The sequence below is a fragment of the Mastigoproctus giganteus genome, chromosome 8, assembly GCF_048544385.1.
Source record: "Mastigoproctus giganteus isolate SK-2022 chromosome 8, ASM4854438v1, whole genome shotgun sequence".
Lineage (NCBI taxonomy): Eukaryota > Metazoa > Arthropoda > Arachnida > Uropygi > Thelyphonidae > Mastigoproctus > Mastigoproctus giganteus.
The window spans coordinates 63,064,083-63,085,204 of record NC_143582.1 but is presented as its reverse complement, the minus strand read 5'-3'; the positions used below and the strand labels follow the sequence as shown (position 1 = coordinate 63,085,204).

The 21,122-nt window shown below is 37.1% G+C and overlaps 1 protein-coding gene across 1 annotated transcript in view; it reads left to right on the top strand.

Annotated features, from left to right (window-relative positions):
* Nucleotides 1-658: 658 nt before the first annotated feature.
* The window catches only part of LOC150081573 (protein spaetzle-like), a 38,486-nt gene continuing 18,022 nt past the window's right edge, over nt 659-21,122 (top strand). The window contains exon 1 of the mRNA XM_090379418.1: nt 659-768. Coding sequence (XP_090235544.1) covers nt 739-768 — 30 coding nt within the window. The 5' untranslated portion in view covers nt 659-738. The remainder of the gene's footprint in view (nt 769-21,122) is intronic.

Genomic DNA, 21,122 nt, shown 5'->3' with positions numbered 1-21,122 from the left:
GCAACTTCGCGAATAGATAGTTAAATGACGATCACTCCTGATCATATTGAGGACACGAGCGACTGAATCATTGCTTTCTGAAGCTGAAGGGGCAGTCGGATCAAGGGCTTCTTTAAACTTTGCAAACCACTGAAAAGCCTTTCAACAATACACATCTCCAAAAGCTGTTTTTAACATTTCGTAAGTTTCTATTGCACTTTTACATAATTTGAAATAAAATTTGATACAAACTCCTTGTTCAGTAAAGTGGCTCATTTTCAGTCTCCGATCTTTTTGGTCACACCTTGTATGTTTGTAGTAACTTTTTTCTTATTTTTAGCTGTTAAATATACCCCTACATTTTTTCCCTGCAATTTTGAAACACCCTGTGTATGTGCGTGTGTTTACTTCATGACACCTTTAATGCTCTCAAGGAAGAAAGAAGTCATACCTTGATATTTGAAATGGGGTTAAAAAAAAAAAAAACCAACATCAGAAAAGAAGCCCCGATTAAACATTCAGTGTGAGGACTTGAAAATAGGAAGACTTCCTACTTATTTACATTTCATCCACTGTCGTCTAACTAACAGGATCACTTCCGACCTGTCCTCTTCTACGTCAGCCTCGTGTTTTGTGTGACCTTGGGGTTGCACAAGTTCGGCGCATGTGCTTCTACGGACTACAAACTTCGCAGTCGTAACGTGTGCGACAGCTGAAACGGAGCTCATCACATTCAAAGACGTTCGGAAGGTGGTTGCTATGCTCGTAAACCCGTTCTTTTTCGATCTGGTAAGTATACCTTTCCTTTTTTCATTTACCTTACACAGGCTAAAAAGTTACGACATTGACTGTACAAGTTATTTCCAACATACGAAAGTTTCGACATTATTTTGATAAGCTTCTTCCCTAAAGAGGGAAAAGAAACTAGTATTATTTATTTTTTTTTTCACATCACATCATTTGTTTCTGTTTTTATAGCTTAATAAATGAATATGCAAACCATATATTTTACAAGTTTTAAATTTACCGCATGAGGGCGCTAAGTATATATATCTACTAAATTTGTTCAGTTGTACAGTAGCGTAATTTTAGTTAATGGTGACATCTAATTATTTCTAAACTTAATTTTATTTAGTAATGTTCTGTTCCTAAATGTATTCATAATTTTTTAAGTGAGCCAAAATGGAATTATTTTGTACATTCCGATATTGAACAATTATGTAAAAACTGGGATGAAAAGGAAGCGCTAACTATTGCAAGTTGTATGTTAAACAGAAGACTGCAGGTAATAACAGCTGAAAAAGAATTGAAATGGAGATCAACACAGTAACATTCCACTTACAGTATATTTACATCACAATATGGAGGTTGTGAAAGAACCGCCAATAAATACACTGGTTATTTCATTTGTAGACAACTATAGCTTCATACGTCGAACATTTATATCTTAATAGAAATATTTATATTTATTTTATGAGAATCATTTTTAATTCTGTTAAATATGTCGAATTTTCGTTATTTTGAAATCTGCATTTATATGTAAAACTATTTATGATTAGTGTGGGATAAAAGTTTATTTTTCTTTAATATTCGTAAACATTTTCTTCGCAATTCTTTCATTAGTAGACAATATGTATAATAATTAATTAATGTTATATTTTTTATTATTATTACAATGCAGGGACTTTCCTGTAATATGACATTTATTCCACCAAGACTAAAATAATCATTATCTGCTAAATACAGTCAATTCTCGGTTTACGAACGTTCGATTTACGAACATTCGCTATAATGAACGTCACAATTCATTCAAAATTTCTTAAAGTTGCCAATAGATAGAGTTACTTATTAAACGAAATGCCAAACGTATAGTGAACATAATTGTAAGATTTTAATAAATAAACTTTTAAAAAATGCATTTATTGCAATAATTATCATAAAATTATTATATGATAATTATACTGAACTGTTCTTGGTTGATAAAACTAAAAGTGGTGTGTGGAAAAACTTGTGTCCACAGTTTGCGAATAATTTAAGTGATTTTGAGGGGCCAATAGAATCCTGACTGAAGAAACTGTTGAAGTGGGCAATAAAATGGACCTCGACCTTGATGTGAGAGAGCTTTTGGACTCGCATTTTCATGAATTAACAACCGATGAAATAATTGAAATAGAGATATCTAAATTCTGAAGTAACAGAAGAACCTGATATTCCACAGCCTCCCAGAACATTTACAAGGCAGAAAATGGCTGCAGCTTTTAAATCAATTTCTGAGGGGTTGGCAATCTTTGAAGAAGAAGACGCAAATATGGAAATAATTGCAAAAAGTGAAAAGAGGCGTTTATGACCGTCTAGCATGCTGCAGTGAGATTTTTGAAGAAAAAAAAAACAAAGAAACTAACTGTGCAAAACATATTTTTAAAAAATGGAAAACCCAGCTGTTTCTTCATTATCAGACGCCCTTCCATCTACTTCATCTGCACCTAGTGTCACTTATGTGGAAAATGTTAAAATCTGATGAAAAAAATTGACGAGTAAAAGTTGAATACATATGTATGTACAGTATATATTACATATATATTATGTAATATATAGTAATATATAGTAATATATATAAATTATGTAATATATAGTACATATATATTATGTTAGTACTCATTTTCTTTATTTCCATTTTGTAACTCTATGTTTTTAATCAAAATTAAAAAGTACGATATCTTGGTTTTTTTCATTCTTTTCTTATTTTATTTTACGTTACGTATCGTATACGATAAACCATAACGCATACATACATTATAATAAAACGTATTGTATAGACCATTCGATGTTTAGTACATTAATGCTTTAAAATGACTGCTAACGTATACGATACGTATCGTAAAAACTCAGGAATGCAAGATATACACAACGAACAACGTCTTGGAACTGAAATTCGTCAATGAAAGTTTTTCGATTGTATCTAAAAATGAATATAAACCTCTGTTTATATTCATTCCTCTATCACTGTAGATACGAAAGACAACTGAGTTTAGTGATTTTAAAAGAAATGCCAAAATTGTTATTTTAGAACTTTATCGACGAAATTAAGAGGATTATCCTGTCCAGTTTTATAGCAGCCAGTAGGATTTAGATCGCTTAGTTAATGCAATGATCTTAATGGTGACAACAGAACAAACTTTGCACTCAAAACTAATTGTCATGGTACTGCATTACTTCCGAACGAATTTATTTAGAAAATGATACATAATAAACATAAGATTAGTGTTTTGGACATATCAAATGTTTGAAAGTACTGAGCTACTTCCAAAATAATTCATATAATTTATTTAAAAGATGAAACAATAAAATGACAGATTAATCTTTTGGGGATGTCATTCGTTTGAAAGTAGTGCAATACTAATGTAACTAGTTTGCTTTTACAACCCGTCCTGCTAAGAGCATTAAAGCCCATTTAATTAAGAAGTTAAGGTCCTGCTGGCTAAAAAACATAAGACAGGACAATCTTTGTAACTCCATATAACTTCAATAACTCCAAAAGCCTTATAACTATTTCATAATTTTGAATTGCAGGCAAACAAAATTAATCAGTGAGAATATGGAGGTTCCTACTGATATGAAAACGTTCAGTTTATGCCTAAGAGGCTGAGAAAAAAATCGCTAGCTTTGCTCTATTAGTTTAAGAAATTGCTCAGATGCACAACCTGTAGGTCATTTCCAATTATGTTGATCCAGTATTCTGTTCCCATGTTTGGAATGTCAACTTAAAAACTAAGTAACGTATGCAGTTTTAAAAATTTCATGTTACCGCTCAGACGAATTTTTGAGATGAAGATAGGGCGGAAGCAATAGGGAGGGTAAAAGCAGACCAAAACTTGGAGCTAAAGCAGAAAGACAAGAATGGCTAATTCTTGTCTTTCTGCTTCCCACATCTACACTGTTAAGAAATACAGTACTAATGTAAATGCCAGAAAAGTGTTGTATGTGTAGTATTGTGTTGGGTAGGCCCAGGAGCGACTGTAATCATCACCTTTAAATGTAATTACAAAAACAATAAAAAAAGCATAAAATATTCCACAAGGATGTCGCCAAGGAGATTTCATGACTACTTGGTCATGTAAAAAATCGAAACGTGTACCGGTTTTTCCATGATATTCACAGCACAGTCTGTAAGATGCCGTATACTGCACATCAACATAACACTAAATCATTCACCTTTGAAAATAATTACAGAAGTTCCTGCCTAACCCACAGGAATAAACCACTCCACCCTGGCTATAGACTAGAGTAGTTTGTTCCTATGGTTTACCGAACTGAAACCTTTCCGGATGAGAGGAAAGTGGCATAGTCATATACTATCACGGCAGGCGAATCACAGCGCGATGAGTCTAAGGTAGCGCCGTTGGCCTGGAATGACAATACGGAGATGTCATCTTCAAACATGAATAAGAATTTCGCGTACAAATCGATTCTCATCTGGAGGAACGGGGAAGTTGCTATAGCCTGTCTTTTGAGGTTTGTGTGGGCAGACATCGCTCACTGCTTCGCACGGACCTCCACATCTTTCTGAGCCGAAGTTAAACCTTGAGATGCTTATGTAGACTTTGCAGATGTGCCGTTGGTCGGAATTTTTAATAGGGGATATACCACATAGCTCACTTTGGGAACCAAAACCTACATGTTACACGTATAAAATTTATGAGGTGATCAGCGTAATTTATCCGTGAATAGCGGAGAAATGGGGATTTATGCTTCTAAGCATAAGGTGTTCTAGGCATGTGTTTGGCATGAAAAAAGATCGAATTCGATATCACTGTGATTCTCTAATTGACACATTACTCAGATTGCTACTCATGTTCATGTAGTAGTCAATGACTAGATTTTTGGGCCCTTTTCTGTCACACAACCAAATCCCTTTTAAAAGATTTATTGAAATGCAGTATATATTTTGAGATATCTGTTTTTTTTTTGTTTTTTTTTGCTTAACTTTTGGACACCAGTGTATATTTCCATAAGAAAGTTCTTTCTATTTAATTGTATGACTTAGGAAGCGTGACACTGGTGATAAACTGTAGTTATTTTTCGTTTATGTTACTGCATTATTTAGAAAACGAAATCTGTTTAATAGATACTTAAGCACTGGAAAATAGGCACTTAAATGGATTTTATACACTCCGTTCCTGTGACTGATTCCCAGACCTTCAGCGCTCTTCAACAATGATTGAACTGAGTTAAGGTCGAATGCTCTTCCTGATTTCGACTGCAGATAAGCTTGGAAATAACCCCTAATTTAGTCTTTCTAAGTCTTTTCCCTTCAGCAGCCCAGTGAACTTATTCTGAAAACTTCGAGACATAGACGAAAAAAAATGCTACGTTGTATATTTAAATTTTTTTGTCTTGAAAAGCATCGCTGCTAGACCAGTTTTATCAGTGAGCTGCGAAAAGCATCTTTTCATAATGCTAATACTCACACTGTATGTTCGAATCCTAGGACACCTCAAAATATGATTATTATGGGTATAAAGCAGTTCCGCAGTGTAAACAGACAAAAAAAATTATTTTTAATGAAATTCTGCAATATGTTATCGATACTTTTCTGACGGTTAATCTTGTGAGTTTACACATTTCTGTTTATAACGCACGAATTTTATTCAGTCCTCGCCAGGGTCATGATATGATTTTGCTCCTATAAATGATTACTGATTATTTATTAATTCATTAATTTGAGCGGTGTGGAGAACTTAGGAATAAGAAGTTCTCGCCATCAGAAGGGAATTCCAACGTGTATCTTTTATTATATTTATGGTAACAATTATTTTGTGGATAAAATAAGGTATTCCAGTTCTTCTTATCTTTTTATGTAATTAAGATCAACCAATAAAATATGAAAATTACTCTCTTCAATTGCTCAAAATTAGACAAAACATATGATATAATTAATAAAAAAAAAAAACAAGAGCAACAGACCCAGAGACATCATCACAGTAGCAGATTTTACAATACAAATATTAAAATTGTTATATTCGATTCATTGATAATTAAACTGTCCAGCTCAGTCCTACATAACTTTCATGATTTATTCTCTCGTCAGAAACATCCAACTAAGTCTAACTTTCCCAGACCACTCGAAGGACTCTAGGAACATTTTTCTCTTAACATATGAAGTTCGGCTACCATTTGACAACAAATATGACCCAATTATCACAGATTAAGTTATGGCGGTCATTACTGGCCAGCTGAGCTTAGCTGGCATTTGTTTGAATTGAAACTACATTAAAATTGGCGATTAAAATTGCCGTCTAAACTATTAAGATTATCTAAATAGAAGCAACCAAGAGCACAAGCACAAATTTCATACATATGGAAACCAGAAAGAACTAATTTTCCTGGTCTGAGCTCCACACCTGGTAATACCAGTTATATGCATCTCCATCATGACTTTTCATACATGCAATCTTTGCATGCAGCTGAAGCTGCAATTTTCACTTTTCAGTGCTGATGGATACATCAAACTGCAAGTTTCTTGTCCAGATTATTGGAGTATTTCACTTCTATTTCGCCCTTTCCTCTAGTTAGCATGTGCACATATTGAACTATCAGTTAATGAATACATAGATTCATCACTAACTTTAAAATTTTTATCCTTTCATTCCAAATTTCATATTCATATTAAGAATTCAAATGGTGACTTTTGATGGAAAGTTCTCCAGTTTCGTAAAGGAGATTTATACAAAGGTTATCATGTTTATATTTTATATTTATACAAAGATATGAGAAACTAATCTTGGTAGTTTATAAAAAAAAATTATATTTGAGACGTTGATGTTCCTTAAATGTTACATATTCGAAGATCTGATGTAGTACTGCCACCTGTTTTATTTAGTTATGTTAAAAAATTACTAAATGGCATGCATTTTTAATTTTTGTAATCAATATTTTTTATTTATTTATTTTTGTAATCAATTATTTTTGTAATTAAATATTATAATAATATTTTAACAACTCTATCTATTTTTTTACAATCTGAATGAAGTATTCTTTCCTTCAGCAGCTCAGATGGACAGTCCTCCATGATAGTATAGTAGTTTTGTCCGGTGTCACTAATCTGGAAGTTCCAAGTTCAAATCCCGTGAACAGTGGAAGGACTATCTTAAGTCCTTAACTCAGCATAGCCACTCTGAAACGACGATGTAGTCCGCCCCACTTCGCGAGTTAGTTGGGATCTTTTTTTTTTTTTTTATTCGTCTTGTAATATGCAACCAGCCCAGAATACAAATATTTACAGACAATGCACACACATTTGTATTCAGATTTCTATTGGAGCATAAATCACTATGAATGATGGTAAAATAATAATTACTTTAGTTTGAATCAGACCTACTGATATCAATGAATTGCAACTTCAACGAGGTTTTAATTTTTCTGCTATCTCTATTGAGGGATACCTTATTACTGAAAAAGGCCTGACGTAGCCCAGTGGTCAGAAGCGAGAGTGCATAGCACGCGTTCCTTGAGTGGACCGGGGTTCAAGCCCATGACTACTAAATACGATAAATATTTGTATTGACGATTTATTGTAAACTCTACTGACTTGGTTGTCGTGCCGGAGTATAAACAGAAAAAATTTATTTAAAATTTCCATGTATTTATACACAAACCTTGTTTTAAAATTTGAGTTTTATTACGTCCATTTGCTGCAAAATATTTTGGATAGGTTATTTGTCAATTATGATGAGGTAACGACTTGACCCAAAGCGAGAAATTAAGCGAATAGCTATCAAGTTGTCCGAAAGACAAAAGAACTTTATGCAAACCGTATATACACCGGTGTGCAAAACTTAAGGACCAACACTATTTCTAAAGGTTACAACCGAAAAAGCAAACGAAACAGCCTGTGGAAACTTGCATAACTGTGGCCGTTCAGTAGAAAGCTGGTGCACATGCAAAAATTTGAATCTTGATGAGAGGACTCACATGAACAGATAAAAGCAGCAGTTCAGCAGTTTTGTGCAAATTACCGAATGGTGAGCACGATTGTTACAGACGTTCGATTGGTTTCATACAGTGCACAGACAACGAAATCGCCAGTAGACAACATCTGGATGACTTTACATGGGGTTGAATAATTGGGAAGGTCGAAGTGCGAAGAGTGTGGCTGCAGAGTTCGGTATCGCCCATAGCATCGTCTCACGTGCGTGGTCGGCCTTCAGAACGACAGGTACAGCTGTTCGAAGGACCAGTGATGGTCATCCACGAAAAACAACGCCCAATGATGACCGCTATATACTCCTACAGGGCAAGAGGGACCGACACCGGACAGCGGGATCCACTGCAAACCAGCTACACAGAAGCAGAGGACGCAGGATATCGCGGTTTACTGTGGTCAGACGACTCCACAAAGATGGACTGTTTGCCCGACGGCTAGTACGCTGTGTCCCTTTAACACCTGCCCATCGGAGACACCGTTTACAGTGGTGCATTGAACGCAAGGACTGGACAGCAGCGCAATGGGGTAAGGAACTCTTTACTGATGAGAGTAGATTCAGTCTCAGTTCTGGACGTCAGCTAATCTGGCGAGAGGTTGGCACACGGCATCACTCTGCAAACATCACTGAAAGGGATCGATATAGCGATCGAGGTGTTCTCGTCTGGGGAGGCGTTATCTTGGATGGACGCACACAACTCCAGATACTCGAAGGCGGTACTGTAACCGGTGCACTTTACTGTACTGATGTAATCCTTCCCCATGTGCGTCTGTTCCGAGGTGCCATTGGCTCCGAGTTCGTGTTTATGGATGATAACGCCACACCCCATCGAACTTTATTTGATATGCTTTTAAAAGTGAGAACATTGTTCGTATGGATTGGCCTGCCCGTTTCATCGATCTAAATCCCATCGAACACACATGGGACGCTCTGGGGAGACGCCTAGCGGCACCTACGTCCTCACTCACCAGAAAATGTTCACCAGTTGAAGATAGCGTTGACAGAGGAATGGACGATGTTACTGCAAGAACTTATCAACAACATTGTTCTAAGTATGGACAGGCGGTGCAAAGCCTGCATCGACATTAGGGATGGCCATATCTCCTACTGAGGACCACCTCTTCCCTTTGTTCCATCTTTGGCAGTGATGCATCTATATCATGGCAGCCAGTGTCATGTTGCCATTTTTGAATAAAATCACTCTGTACCATTTTGTTTTCGTTGTTGTGTCAGTGTTGTTTCCGTCATTTCTCTACCTCACGAGGTTCCTTTAGTATGCTTTTCCCATAAGCAGGCCATCCTTATGAGAAGCTACAGGTGAAAACCGGACCGGTCCTTAAGTTTTGTACACCAGTGTATGAAAATACCTGCATTAGATAGTCAATATTAACAGTGAGAATCATATACAAGCCCTGTTCGTATCATAAGTTTATATGGTTCCTCTGGAGAGAACAGATTTTCGAATCAGTTTCTCAGGCATCACCTACCTTAATTAGTTTGCTGTGTCGTTCAGCTTGTTTCTTCTGAATAGCCCCATATTTGAAGTCTTTTGCCAGAATATTGAAAGATGCAATATCTGCTGTCAAGTTTGTGCAACAGCACCCCCTCAACAGAAATCTATATATGGTGCAGAAAAACATCTTACTCAGATACAGCACTTTTGATGCTGAGTATTTTTACTTATACAGGGTGTCTCAAAAATATTGGTACAAACGTTTATGGGGGGTAGGTAACATATAAAGGAATATGAATGCCATAGGAACCCATAACCGGAAACGTCACCGTAAGTCGGTACACGGCGCTGTTCATCAGTTCGCGAGAACGAAAATTTCTGGTTTACTCATTCAAGCATTAGTCGCCGCACGAAGAGCATGCATCGATATACGAACTGTGAGCTGGCAGACATGCACCTAGTGTATAGATTAGCAGAGGGCAATGGACGAGCCGCTCAACGAATTTATGGAGAACGCTTCCCAGACAGACATGCACCGGTCCACCGTTTGTTTGCTCGTGTGCATCAAAATTTGTGCGATTATGGATCATTTAGAGGTAACAGGAGTAGTGCGGGCAGACTACTTTCGACGCGAACTCCCGCCATGGAAGAAAGTGTGTTGAATGCCGTTCAGAATAATCCTACTACCAGCACATGTGCCGTTGCATCTGCCTTAGGAGTGTCTCGTTGCAGTGTACAGCACGACGATTCCTTACACCCCTTTCATTTCCAAAGGGTTCAGTTACTGCTCCCCCAAGATCATCCTGCACGTGTGGCTTTTGCGCAGTGATTTCTCCAAGAAAGTGTGTAAGATTGAAATTTTCAGCCTGTTTTGGTCACGGATGAGGCTTATTTCACTCGGGAAGGCTTATTCAATCGGCACAATGCTCATGTGTGGGCTCACGAAAATCCACACGGTGTGCGCCCCCATGCGGCACAACATCGCTTCGCAATAAATGTGTGGGAAGGTATGGTCGGTGACTGCTTAGTCGGCCCATACCTGTTACTATCCCGCATGAACTCCGCTATATATCGGATCGTTCTTGCACAAGTTCTACCAGGGTTACTTGACGATGTTCTAGCAAATGTGAGACGCCACATTTGGTTTCAACATGACGGGGCGCCTGCCCATTATGGAAGGTGTGTTCGTGACCATTTGAACAGGCGTTTTGGGCGACGATGGATTGGCCGTGGTGGACCCATTGCCTGGTCCCCACGCTCACCTGATTTATCGAGCCTTGATTTCTTTCTGTGGGGGGGCCCTCAAATCTATCATGTATGAATCGCCTGTGAAATGAGACGGAAATGGATCTCGCGTGGCGAGACTCGTCTGCGAATGTCAAAGAAACTCCAGATGTGTTCGACCGTGTCCGCCAATCCATGCTGCGTCGGTGTCACGCATGCATCGCGTCTCATGGTAGAACCTTCGAGCATCTGTTGTAACATCATGAAATGCATCCATCTCGTACTCCACTGTTAATATTATGTCAAATAAATGTTTGCCACTAATTACTGTCTTGTGTCATTTCTGCTTCTTGTGCCTCTGCTATTACTTTCCCGTGACGTTTCCGGTTATGGGTTCCTATGCGATTCACATTCCTTTAGATGTTACCTACCTCCCCTAAACGTTTGTACCAATATTTTTGAGACACCCTGTATTCTGCTAGCATAAAACTGTCTCCTGAATTCATTTGTTAAGTCAATCCTGTTATACTGGTCTGTGTGGTTTGTTGCTTTTACATTCATAAGTGGTTTATACCAAGTATTGTATGCAGAATCCGAGAATGATCCATTTCTGTAAAGTTTATTTTTATTTTATTTATTATTATTATTTTTTTTTTGAATAGCCATGTAATTTATATAACGTTGGTACGTGCCAGTATAGAATTTATGCTTTTCCAGTATACAAAACAAGAACTTGTTCTTTCCAAGTACATCCAATTCTTGTTAGAGAAAATCTGACAGAATTTGTTCTATATTTTCCCCCAGAAAGATCCATTGTCTACTGCTGTGATGCTGTTCCACTAACGGTTGCTTAGGAACTCCCGTCAACAAAGTGAACGGAGGCTGTCCATGGCCTCCTCAGGCACAAGGCCCTGAACCGTGTGAAAACCTTGAAAAGGTTTGGCAAAATGAGCACGAGTTTATTGTATACGGAAACCTGAAAGCATTGTACATTCTGCTTGATATCATCTGATCACATGAAAACGCTGTTTGTGTGCCAATAGGACATCAAAGTAAGACGTCAGCATTGCACCGCAAGAAGCAGTGGCCACCAAGCGCAATTCAATACATGGTTCGAAAAAAATATTCCTGAAAAAGTTGGTTGATTTAACCAAAGTGCTGTCACCTTCACTCTTCATAAAACTGCGGTCGTCGAAGCGGTTTGTGAAAGAACTGAATAATAAAATGGTGACATAATTCCGAACTGTAACCTACAAGAAATTTAAGTGAGTGTCTGTGGGATCTGTAAGCAAGAAGTAACATTGGATGAACAGCTTGAAGGAATAATGAATCAAGCTGAAAGACAAGAGCCTACTGATCGACTTCAAAAACGTTACTCAGAATTTATTGGAAAACAAGGCAGTATCTAAATTCAAAATGATTGATGAAAACAATCTTTATATTTCAAGAGTCAGGCGCAGTATGAGTTTGAAGATTTACATACTGCATCCCATTTTTGCTACTCTTCCGAAATTCTTGGTATAACCAACGAAAAAGGGAGAAAGATTTCTGTAAATGATATCATGGCAATGGCTAAGGAAAAATCATGGCAATGGCTCTGAACGATGTTCAACACGATTACCCAACCTAACACAGTAGACGACCTTAGATTACTTTGTGTGGATCACATGAAATACACGATTTATTTTATTTTATTATGTCATGCTGAACGCAGCATTGAACAAAACGAAGGTCACTTTGAACAGCTGCTTCAGGTGCTTTCTTTTTAGAGGTTTATTTTAGTTTCTTTTTATGTTTTCTAATTTATGTTTAATGCTTAATATGTCAGAAATAAAGACTTTTGAGACACGTTTACTAGGAACTTATTTTAGAGTATGTGTAGAATGCAATTCTGAAACACCCTGGTTTAAGAAAAAGTACATCTCAATTTTCAATAATGGCAAGTTGACGTGATGGAACAAAAGGTCTGTTATTTTTGAAATAATCATTGCAGATATACAGAAAATAAAATTTCGTAATTAACTTATTTATATATACAGTATATATTTTTACTGATTTGCAGAGCAGCGTTGCCTATGGCTACTAACGGTCAATTATTTAAGAAAAGTAAAGTTCAGATAAGTCCTCTTTTATATTGTGGGACTACTATATTCATTGATATGTTTAGTAACACCTGCCACCTATCCTTGAAGCAAAAGAGCATGTAGACTTCTCCGGGTGTCCATGCAACACTAACATAATGTTGAAGTAGAGTATTATATTGCGTGCATTCGGCCAAGTCGATGCTCGGACCAATTTTTATTTAGCTTTATTGTGGATTCGAATTAGTTATCCTAGTAACACTGATTGGTCTCTTCCATTAACCTATTAAATACATAAGCTACGACGGAATCATTTCTCTAAGTAACTCTTTTAGTCATGATATTACAATGTTAGTACACTGTTCCGCGTTCTTTCCTTCGCAGTCCAAAGTGGATGTTTCAGTGCATGCTCTGTATTTGTCTCTGCACTGTAGTACTCGTGACATTGTGCATAACGAATGCGAATAACGCTATGCGAATAACAGGTTTGATCAAAGAGTGATGTTTGCAATAATGATCGAAAACTGGAATGCTGTTTGTGCTGCCCGTCTTACTGCTTTCATGGCGCAACTCATTTTGCGACTCAGGTCATTAGCTTCCGCTTGTGGACAGTGACGTGAATGTGTAACGAGTTTAGCATCTGAATAGAGTTTGCACTATGAGTATTTGATCACTGTGTTTGTTGGGGTATGCAGCTGTTTTCACGGACTTATGCAAGGATGTAAGCATGATTCAGGAACATCAAAGAAACGATGACACCCTTATTTATACAAAGAAGAAAACGTTTTCTTTTTACTGAAGGTATTCTAAAGATACATTTTACGGCAGCCGCTCACAAAAATCAGTGCCAGTACTGTATAGGTATTGATTTTTGTGAGGGACACAAATGGATATTATTTTTCAGTGTAGACAATTAAAAAAACAAAAAAACAAACCGTGGTTTCCAAGAGGTACTTATTACCCATGACGTTAATCATAGCTTTATTCTCCTTGACAATATAGAGATTTCACCACTTGTCACTAAAGGTCAAGGTTCAAATCTCATGGGTGGTCAAAGGAATTCGTATTACTGTCTTTTCGCTCAGGGTTGTAGTTGCCAATGCAAGGCGAAGGCGTAGGGTTTTTCCAGAGAGATATTCTGGGTTTTTCGGCACTCAAAACCTGTGAACTTATACTTACAGTCGTAGACTGGATGACTTTAAGGCTTCTTCAATCGGGGCTGTAGTTGGCCGACCTGAGGCGGAAGGATGGTTTTTCCAGCGAGCTATTTCGGGTTTTTCATCTCTGCGCAACACACTTCAAAACTGTTAAAGTTTGCTTGTACAGACATAATAAGCACAGCGCAACTAGCTTTAGGTTTCCGTGACCAGAAGCCCCGATTTTCGCCCCACTTCTCTCTCGGAACATGAGTTACGCTCATCAAATGATCAATATTTTGAAATTAGACATTTAAGAAAAATTTTCTCCCTTGCTTGTAAAGGGAGTGAAGAAAGTGCTTGAAAATTTTTAACTGATCACAGATTCAGAATGAAACAAATGATATAATTTATGGATGAAACAGCTGGTATCTACAGAATGACCTGTGAGGGTACCTAGAAAAATGGGCCGAACCCTTCAGTAAATTCGAATTTGTGGAATGGATGCTTTTATAAGGTACACCAATTTAGGAGGTATAAAAAGATGATTTATATGCATTTCAAATTGAAAGACTGGTTTATTTAGTCAGTTTTCTTTCACTTCAGAAGAGCGGAAATCGAGAAATGATGCTGGACTAACAGATCTTGTTACAGTCCATGAGTATGTGCGTGTTTTGACTTGAAGTTTGTTTCAATACCAAACTTCAGAAATCGAAAAATTATGTGGCTTTTTGTTTACCATTCCACACACAATGGAAATGTTGAAAGAATATTTTCATAAATAAATGTTCAGTGGTCAGATGAACGGCACTGTCTGAATGTAAAAATAACAACTAAAATTTATTATTATGTAAAGTTTGAAGTATGGATATGTTTTATAACATGATCAAAATGATTAGGCAAGAAAACATTCAATAATATATTTAAGTAAAAAACCTAAGCTTCGGCTTTATTTCATTGAAGTATTTTTAAATTATTCCTCAAATATATTAAAGTCATTAATTTTACGATATATTAAAGTTAAACCATACTTTATCTGTCTTAATTTTTTTTTTGTTTTAATTTTAGAGTACCTAAGCATGGTGTATTTTCATTTTTCGGATTATTTTTAAACTGTCCCGGATTTTAGACTTAAACTCATTTCTGCTCAGTTATGAATATCAACTTCCGTTTTAAAATGGCCTCCCTCTGTTTTATAAACATCCATTTGGAATTTCTTCGTAAATTGCGCAGATAAGTGCTTTGTGCCTGAATGAATCAGCAGAACGTAACATGCAGCTGGGCGGAGAAGTAGCGCTTTGTTCAACTGCAGGGCATTCCCGGACGCACGGTTGCTGCAATATACACCGAGTGATCACTGAATTATGACCACCTACATAATACTTCGTGGGTCCTCCTTTTGCCCTCAGTACAGCAGCTATCCGAAGTGGCATTGATTTAACAAGATGTCGGAAGCGTTCGGAAGGTATGGTCAACCAAGCTGTGTGTAATTGCGGTCAGAAATGCAGGTATGGAAGTGATTAGTGTATCCAGACGCCTGATATGCTTTTCTATAGTGTCACACAAGTGCTCTATGGGATTGATATCGATGGAGTTTGGAGGCCAATCGATATGCTGCAAGTCAGAACTGTTCCTCAAACCATTCCTGCACAACAAGTGCCCGATGGCTCGGCGCATTGTCATCTTGAAAGACACCATCGCCATTCCGGAAAAAGTGTAACATAGCGGGGTGTACACAGTCAGCAAGCAGTTGACGATAGCGGAGACCAGTGATACGTTGTTCCACATGCACCAGGGGTCCAAGTTCCTGCCAGTGAAACATGCCCCACACCATACAACCGCCTCCACTTTTGATACCATTCGTAATGGATGAAGAGCCTCATGTTGACGCCAAATCCGTGCACCTCATCCGACCAGCACACCTTCTTCTCTACTAACGTCCAACTTGCATGCTCTTTGCACCAGGCGAATCTTTTACGCCGATGAACCTTGGTTAGGAGAGGATGCAGGGGTCGTCTGCTGGTATAGCCCATACGTGCAAGCGTGCGACGCTTGATCATGCCAGATATTGTTCCGGGTTGGCCCATTTTTTGTATTGGTTAGGCAACTCTTCAACAGTGCTGCGCCTGTTCGCGTCGTCGGATCCGGTGCTCACCTCTAACATCAACCTTTTGCTGACCTTTGCAGTTTGCCGTCGGGTCGTTGTTTGACCATTTTGACGCCAGTCCCGGTACACTTTAACAACGGCGGCTCTCGAACGCCCCATCAGTTCATCCGTTTGGGAAATCGAGGCACCAGCTCGTCGAGCACCCACAATCTGTCCTTTATCGAAGTCCGATAAATCCTTCCTTTTACCCATCACGCTCGGAATTTTACTACCAACTGAACCACTGACACCCTATCTATGCTATGTAGGTCAACTAACTCCTCACTCTCGTACCTCACGTGGTCAACGGGTCACATTCAGTTTTCATAGGGGCGGTCATAATTCAGTGATCACTCACAGTGTATAATAAATAGGCCATGCAATTTTTAGCATTGCAGCAATCGGGTTTAATTCATTCTGCTTTTAAGATATTTGGATTTTATTCTTTTATTAATGTGGAAAGAATTGTAAAGGAGCATGATAACCTATTAAATGCGCACTTAACGATAAAATACATTACTAGTTATGCTCTTTAGCCTTTCTTTCCACACATTTTTAGCAGTGTTTTATATTTTGAAAATGACGCACGTCCAAAGACAATTGAGGGAAATTCCTGATTGTCTGAAAATACCCTGTCAAGAAGAAACGAACCCTCGAAAACGTTAATGAGCAATTGCCAAGTTTCTCAAATTTATTTTTTGTCCGCTACATCACCAAAATCAGGTGGCATCGTTTTTAAAAACTCGGTGACTGCTGTATTATTTCAGAGAAATAAAAAAAAAGCTCGCTATAATCTATTAAAAAGAAGTTAATATGCGGAACCTGTATCGTTCGTATGTAGATCAACCTTTGAGCTCTCTCTCTCAAAACTTCCCATTTGATTAAAAAAAAAAAGTTCTTGTTTATACTCCGATCAGTGGAGTTTACAATAAATGAATCAATACAAAATTAATGTTAATCGTATTTAGCAGCCACGAACTTGAATACTGGTCCGCTCAAAGAGCATGTGCTACTGCGCTCGCGCCCTTGACCACTCGGCTACGTCAGGCCTAAATGGTTATCTTTGTTTATACTCAAGCAAAACCACCAGGTCAGGGGAGTTTACAATAAATCATGAATACAATCGTTAATCGTATTATGCAGTGACGGGCTTGAACCAGTTGGATCCAATTAAACAGCGTGTGCTCCTTCACTCTTGCCATTGACCACTCGGCTACGTCAGGCCTAACAACTGTCGCCAATATGAATTCAAGTGCTAATTCACTTCTAACAACCTGGCTAACTTTACTCACCTGTGGATAAATTCCATGGTTAAGTTTGGAGAAATTCGAGCAGTTGCTTTGGACAATGTAACTCCTTTTTCTAATCCTTTTAATCGTGTTTGGCATAAAGGCCTTCTAAACAAGCTTCCATCTCATGGTTTGCCTTCCAACTTTTGGAAGTGGGTAGTCAGTTTTCTCTAACCGCTCACTGCGTGTGATGGCTCTATGCCTTATAATTTAAACTACTGATGTTTTCCAGAGTTCTGTTCTTTTACCTACGCTTTTCCTACTGGGCATTAACGATCTTATCTCATTGGCTACAAATTAAATGGGGGTGGTAACTGACTGAGTGCTACGGAGGCCACAGAATAGAACAAAAGATGTAGCATTAAGGGAGGTCGAGGTTAATATGATAAGGAATTTGAGCAGATATTCATAAACACACACCTGAGAAAATGAAATGACGAAGTGTACAATTTGTGAAGGAACCAGATTCCAGGAGGTAGGTAGGATTTTTCAGTCTGCGAAACCTAAATATCAACCTGTGAACACGTGCTCAGGAGTCGTGCACTTCGACAATGCGCCTTGCTTATTTTGAAAAATAATAAAAAGCGAAATAAAAAAATCGAAAACAAAACAGAAAAGAAATAGCGGAATTATAGGAAAGCTTATACTGTACTTTCACCAACTGTTTTAAAATTCGTCCTAGATTTTCCCATTTCTTAATAATTTTCAGAGCGAATGAGTCGAAGATCTAAATAACCAGAATAACGCTGATAAAGATGATATCAGGAGAGGAGTGTCTCGCAAAGTCTGACAGTTTGTCAATCTGAAATGTAAGATTTTATTCGAGAAATGGCTCTATTTACATAAGACATCATTTCTATCCTGGACATTTTCATTCACTTTTTAGGAAAATTTAAAAGGAATTTCAAAATGGCTGGTGAAAAAAAAAAAAAAAAGAAGAAAAAACGGTCTTTGTAGCATGTGTTTTCTTTACTGAATTGGACAAATGGAAGGGATTTTGATCGTTAAAATTTTTCAAGTAATTTGAAATTACGTACTCAAGATTTCAACTAAGTTAGCACGGAAAAGTGCCTGCCCATCTTCTCAGAGAAGACAATCATAACCAGCGAAAAGGTGGTAGCATCCTATTATACTTCTCATAAGCGAAATGATATTTATTTATAGTGCAATACCATGGCGATATCATTACAAAGAAAAGTAAAAGAAACATTAGAATTATAGGATAAAAAGTTTGAAAGTTTTTAGAAAGTTGTGAAGTAGCGTGGAAGTTAAGTCCTCTATCATTTCCAATTTCAAAAGCAATTTAAAAAACTTTTTAGTTAGCGCGCTGTGGAACAGAGCTGAAGAATTTTATAAGCTTTATTTTAAATTGTAAATGTCGTTGTTAGTTTCTTGCAAATTGTGCATCCTCCGATCGATGCACAATTTGCAAGAAATGCTTTAAGGATGCAGTGCAAAGAACAAGAATTCTAATATGACAGTGAATGCTGTACGTGGATTTTTCATAAATGCTCCAGTTCAGCATTGCGTTGTTACTTCTTAGTTCCACAGAATTATTGACGAGAAAAAAAAAAAAAACAGGAAGCTTACTAAGACTGGTTTTCTGTACTTACTTCTACACTCCCATTTTCTTATCCACTGACATTAAAAAGAACTGAGTGACATCGCAATTACCACAACCTCACAACCGCAATAAGGACGTGCCAGAAATACAGAATGGGCAAAAGACTTACCATAACGAAAATCTCATTAATATAATAACTTTATATATTTATTTTGCGTAGTTAAAGTGCTATTCGCGCAATTACCTTAAAACTTCGCTGCCATTCATTATAAAGTTTTTACAATAGGTGTACTCATTAAGCCGAATTTTCTGCATTTTGGGTGACAAATCCCAATTAATTAAAATGCCGTCAAGTAGCGCGATATAACTTCCTTATCTTGATACTTAATGCTCCAAATTTATACGAAATAGTGTCAAAATAATAATTATCAATATGAACGTTACCATACACAGCTGAGCTATTCAAAAGTCGATTCTCGATATGAAGCCATGCATAAGATTTGCTTTGGGGAGGTTACGAAAAACATCCAAGAATCGAGGCCGGCTCACAAGGGGTATAATTTAAAGAAAGATAGAAAAAGTAATAGTACAGGTGCACAGTAAAATGTGCACCTGTTGAATGTTTATCCTCGCAACGTATGTTAAGAAACGCGGCAGTTGACACTATTTATAGATTTAAACAAAAATAAAAACAAGGTATAGTTCGAATTTTTTCAGGAAGAAAGGATATACTATTTTTGTTTTCGAAAATTTAGATTATTTTTATTCGGAACACGTTGAGAGATAAAAATCTTGTCTGCACATATAGAGCCTTGAGCATTAACTATTTCGTTAATGCGCAAAGATAAACGAAGAAGGCAAAGACACGCAGATGCTTTGGTAGTTCTACAGAAAGAATTGTTTTAGCCGATTTTAAAAATCGGTGGAGTAAATCAGCATTAATCTCTTGATTATTTAAATAATAGCATTGATCGATACTGATAAAAACAAAACAAAACTAGTTTTTCAGTGTTATAATAATTTCCTGTTTCAAAACAAGTCTGTTGACTAAATAATCATTTTAAAAATACTTCAAACAAACAACATTCAGCGACCTTATCTTTTCTCCTACTACAAATACAGAAATAAGCAATAACTCACTTTAAAAAAAATAAATAAATAAACTTCGCGTATAAAAAAGAGAAACGCCCATTTCTGGTAGCTTCCATTGTTTTGTTGCTTACTACCTGTTTAGAAAAATGTTTCTTCGATTCCGGCTGACATCTGGAAGAATCACGTCTTTTTACAAGTAGACGTAGTAAGCCGGTCTCAGGTGAGGATTCAAGGTTTTCTTCCCGAAGAAGATGCAAACTTGGCCTCTGACACCCAAATCAGCGCATGCGCCTCTGGCACAGTGCACATGTCAGGACCAACACCTTGGCGAATTATTTTCTGGAGTAATGCATACATTTACAGCGATAAACACTAGTTCATCTGTATGCAGAAATACTGCACAATATCCCACAAACATTATTCCAATAAGTGTTTCTGAGTGGCTGTGAACGATGTCTAATTGATTCTGAAGGACTTTATTTTTGTTGCTCGCAAAATTATAATATTATTTTAATATTATTCCAAAGTTTTCCGTAGTTTTGAGAATTCATTCTTTGGTAAACTATCTGCATTTTATTTTTTAACAATTAAGTATAAAAATCCACTCCTACAATTCGGATGGTTTATTCCGAGCGAATAAATTTCAAATAATGGTACTAGATGGCACCACGGTAAAACCCAGGGGTTGTACGGATTACAAAATAGTTGCTTCTGATAATAGCTATAATTAACTAAATTTCTTTTCTTCTGCTCCACATAATCTTTATGAAATCTTTTAACGAGAAAGTCATTTTTTTGTTCTCAGGCTTACTTGAAATCTAAAGAAAAAATGACCGAATAATTGCGAACTGCGTCTGGAGAATATCATTAAAATTACATTTTCACATCAGAAAACAGCACAGAGTAATGCTGTATAATCGAGAATGGTTGCCAAGCTTTAGATGTTTTTATATTGAGGGAACAGAATGAAGTAGAACAAATTAATTAAGAAAATATAGCGTGGAGAGTAGAATAGATAAGCTTCAGGAATTATCATAATAAAACTCGCTCCATTAAACTTCCCATGCCTACAAAATTTGGATTTGGCATTCGAATTAGTTCTCTCCTTTGAGATTTGAATTGTTTCTTTTAGTAAGACAGAAGCTTCAGTAAGCCTCATTCCGTAAGTTATGAGCT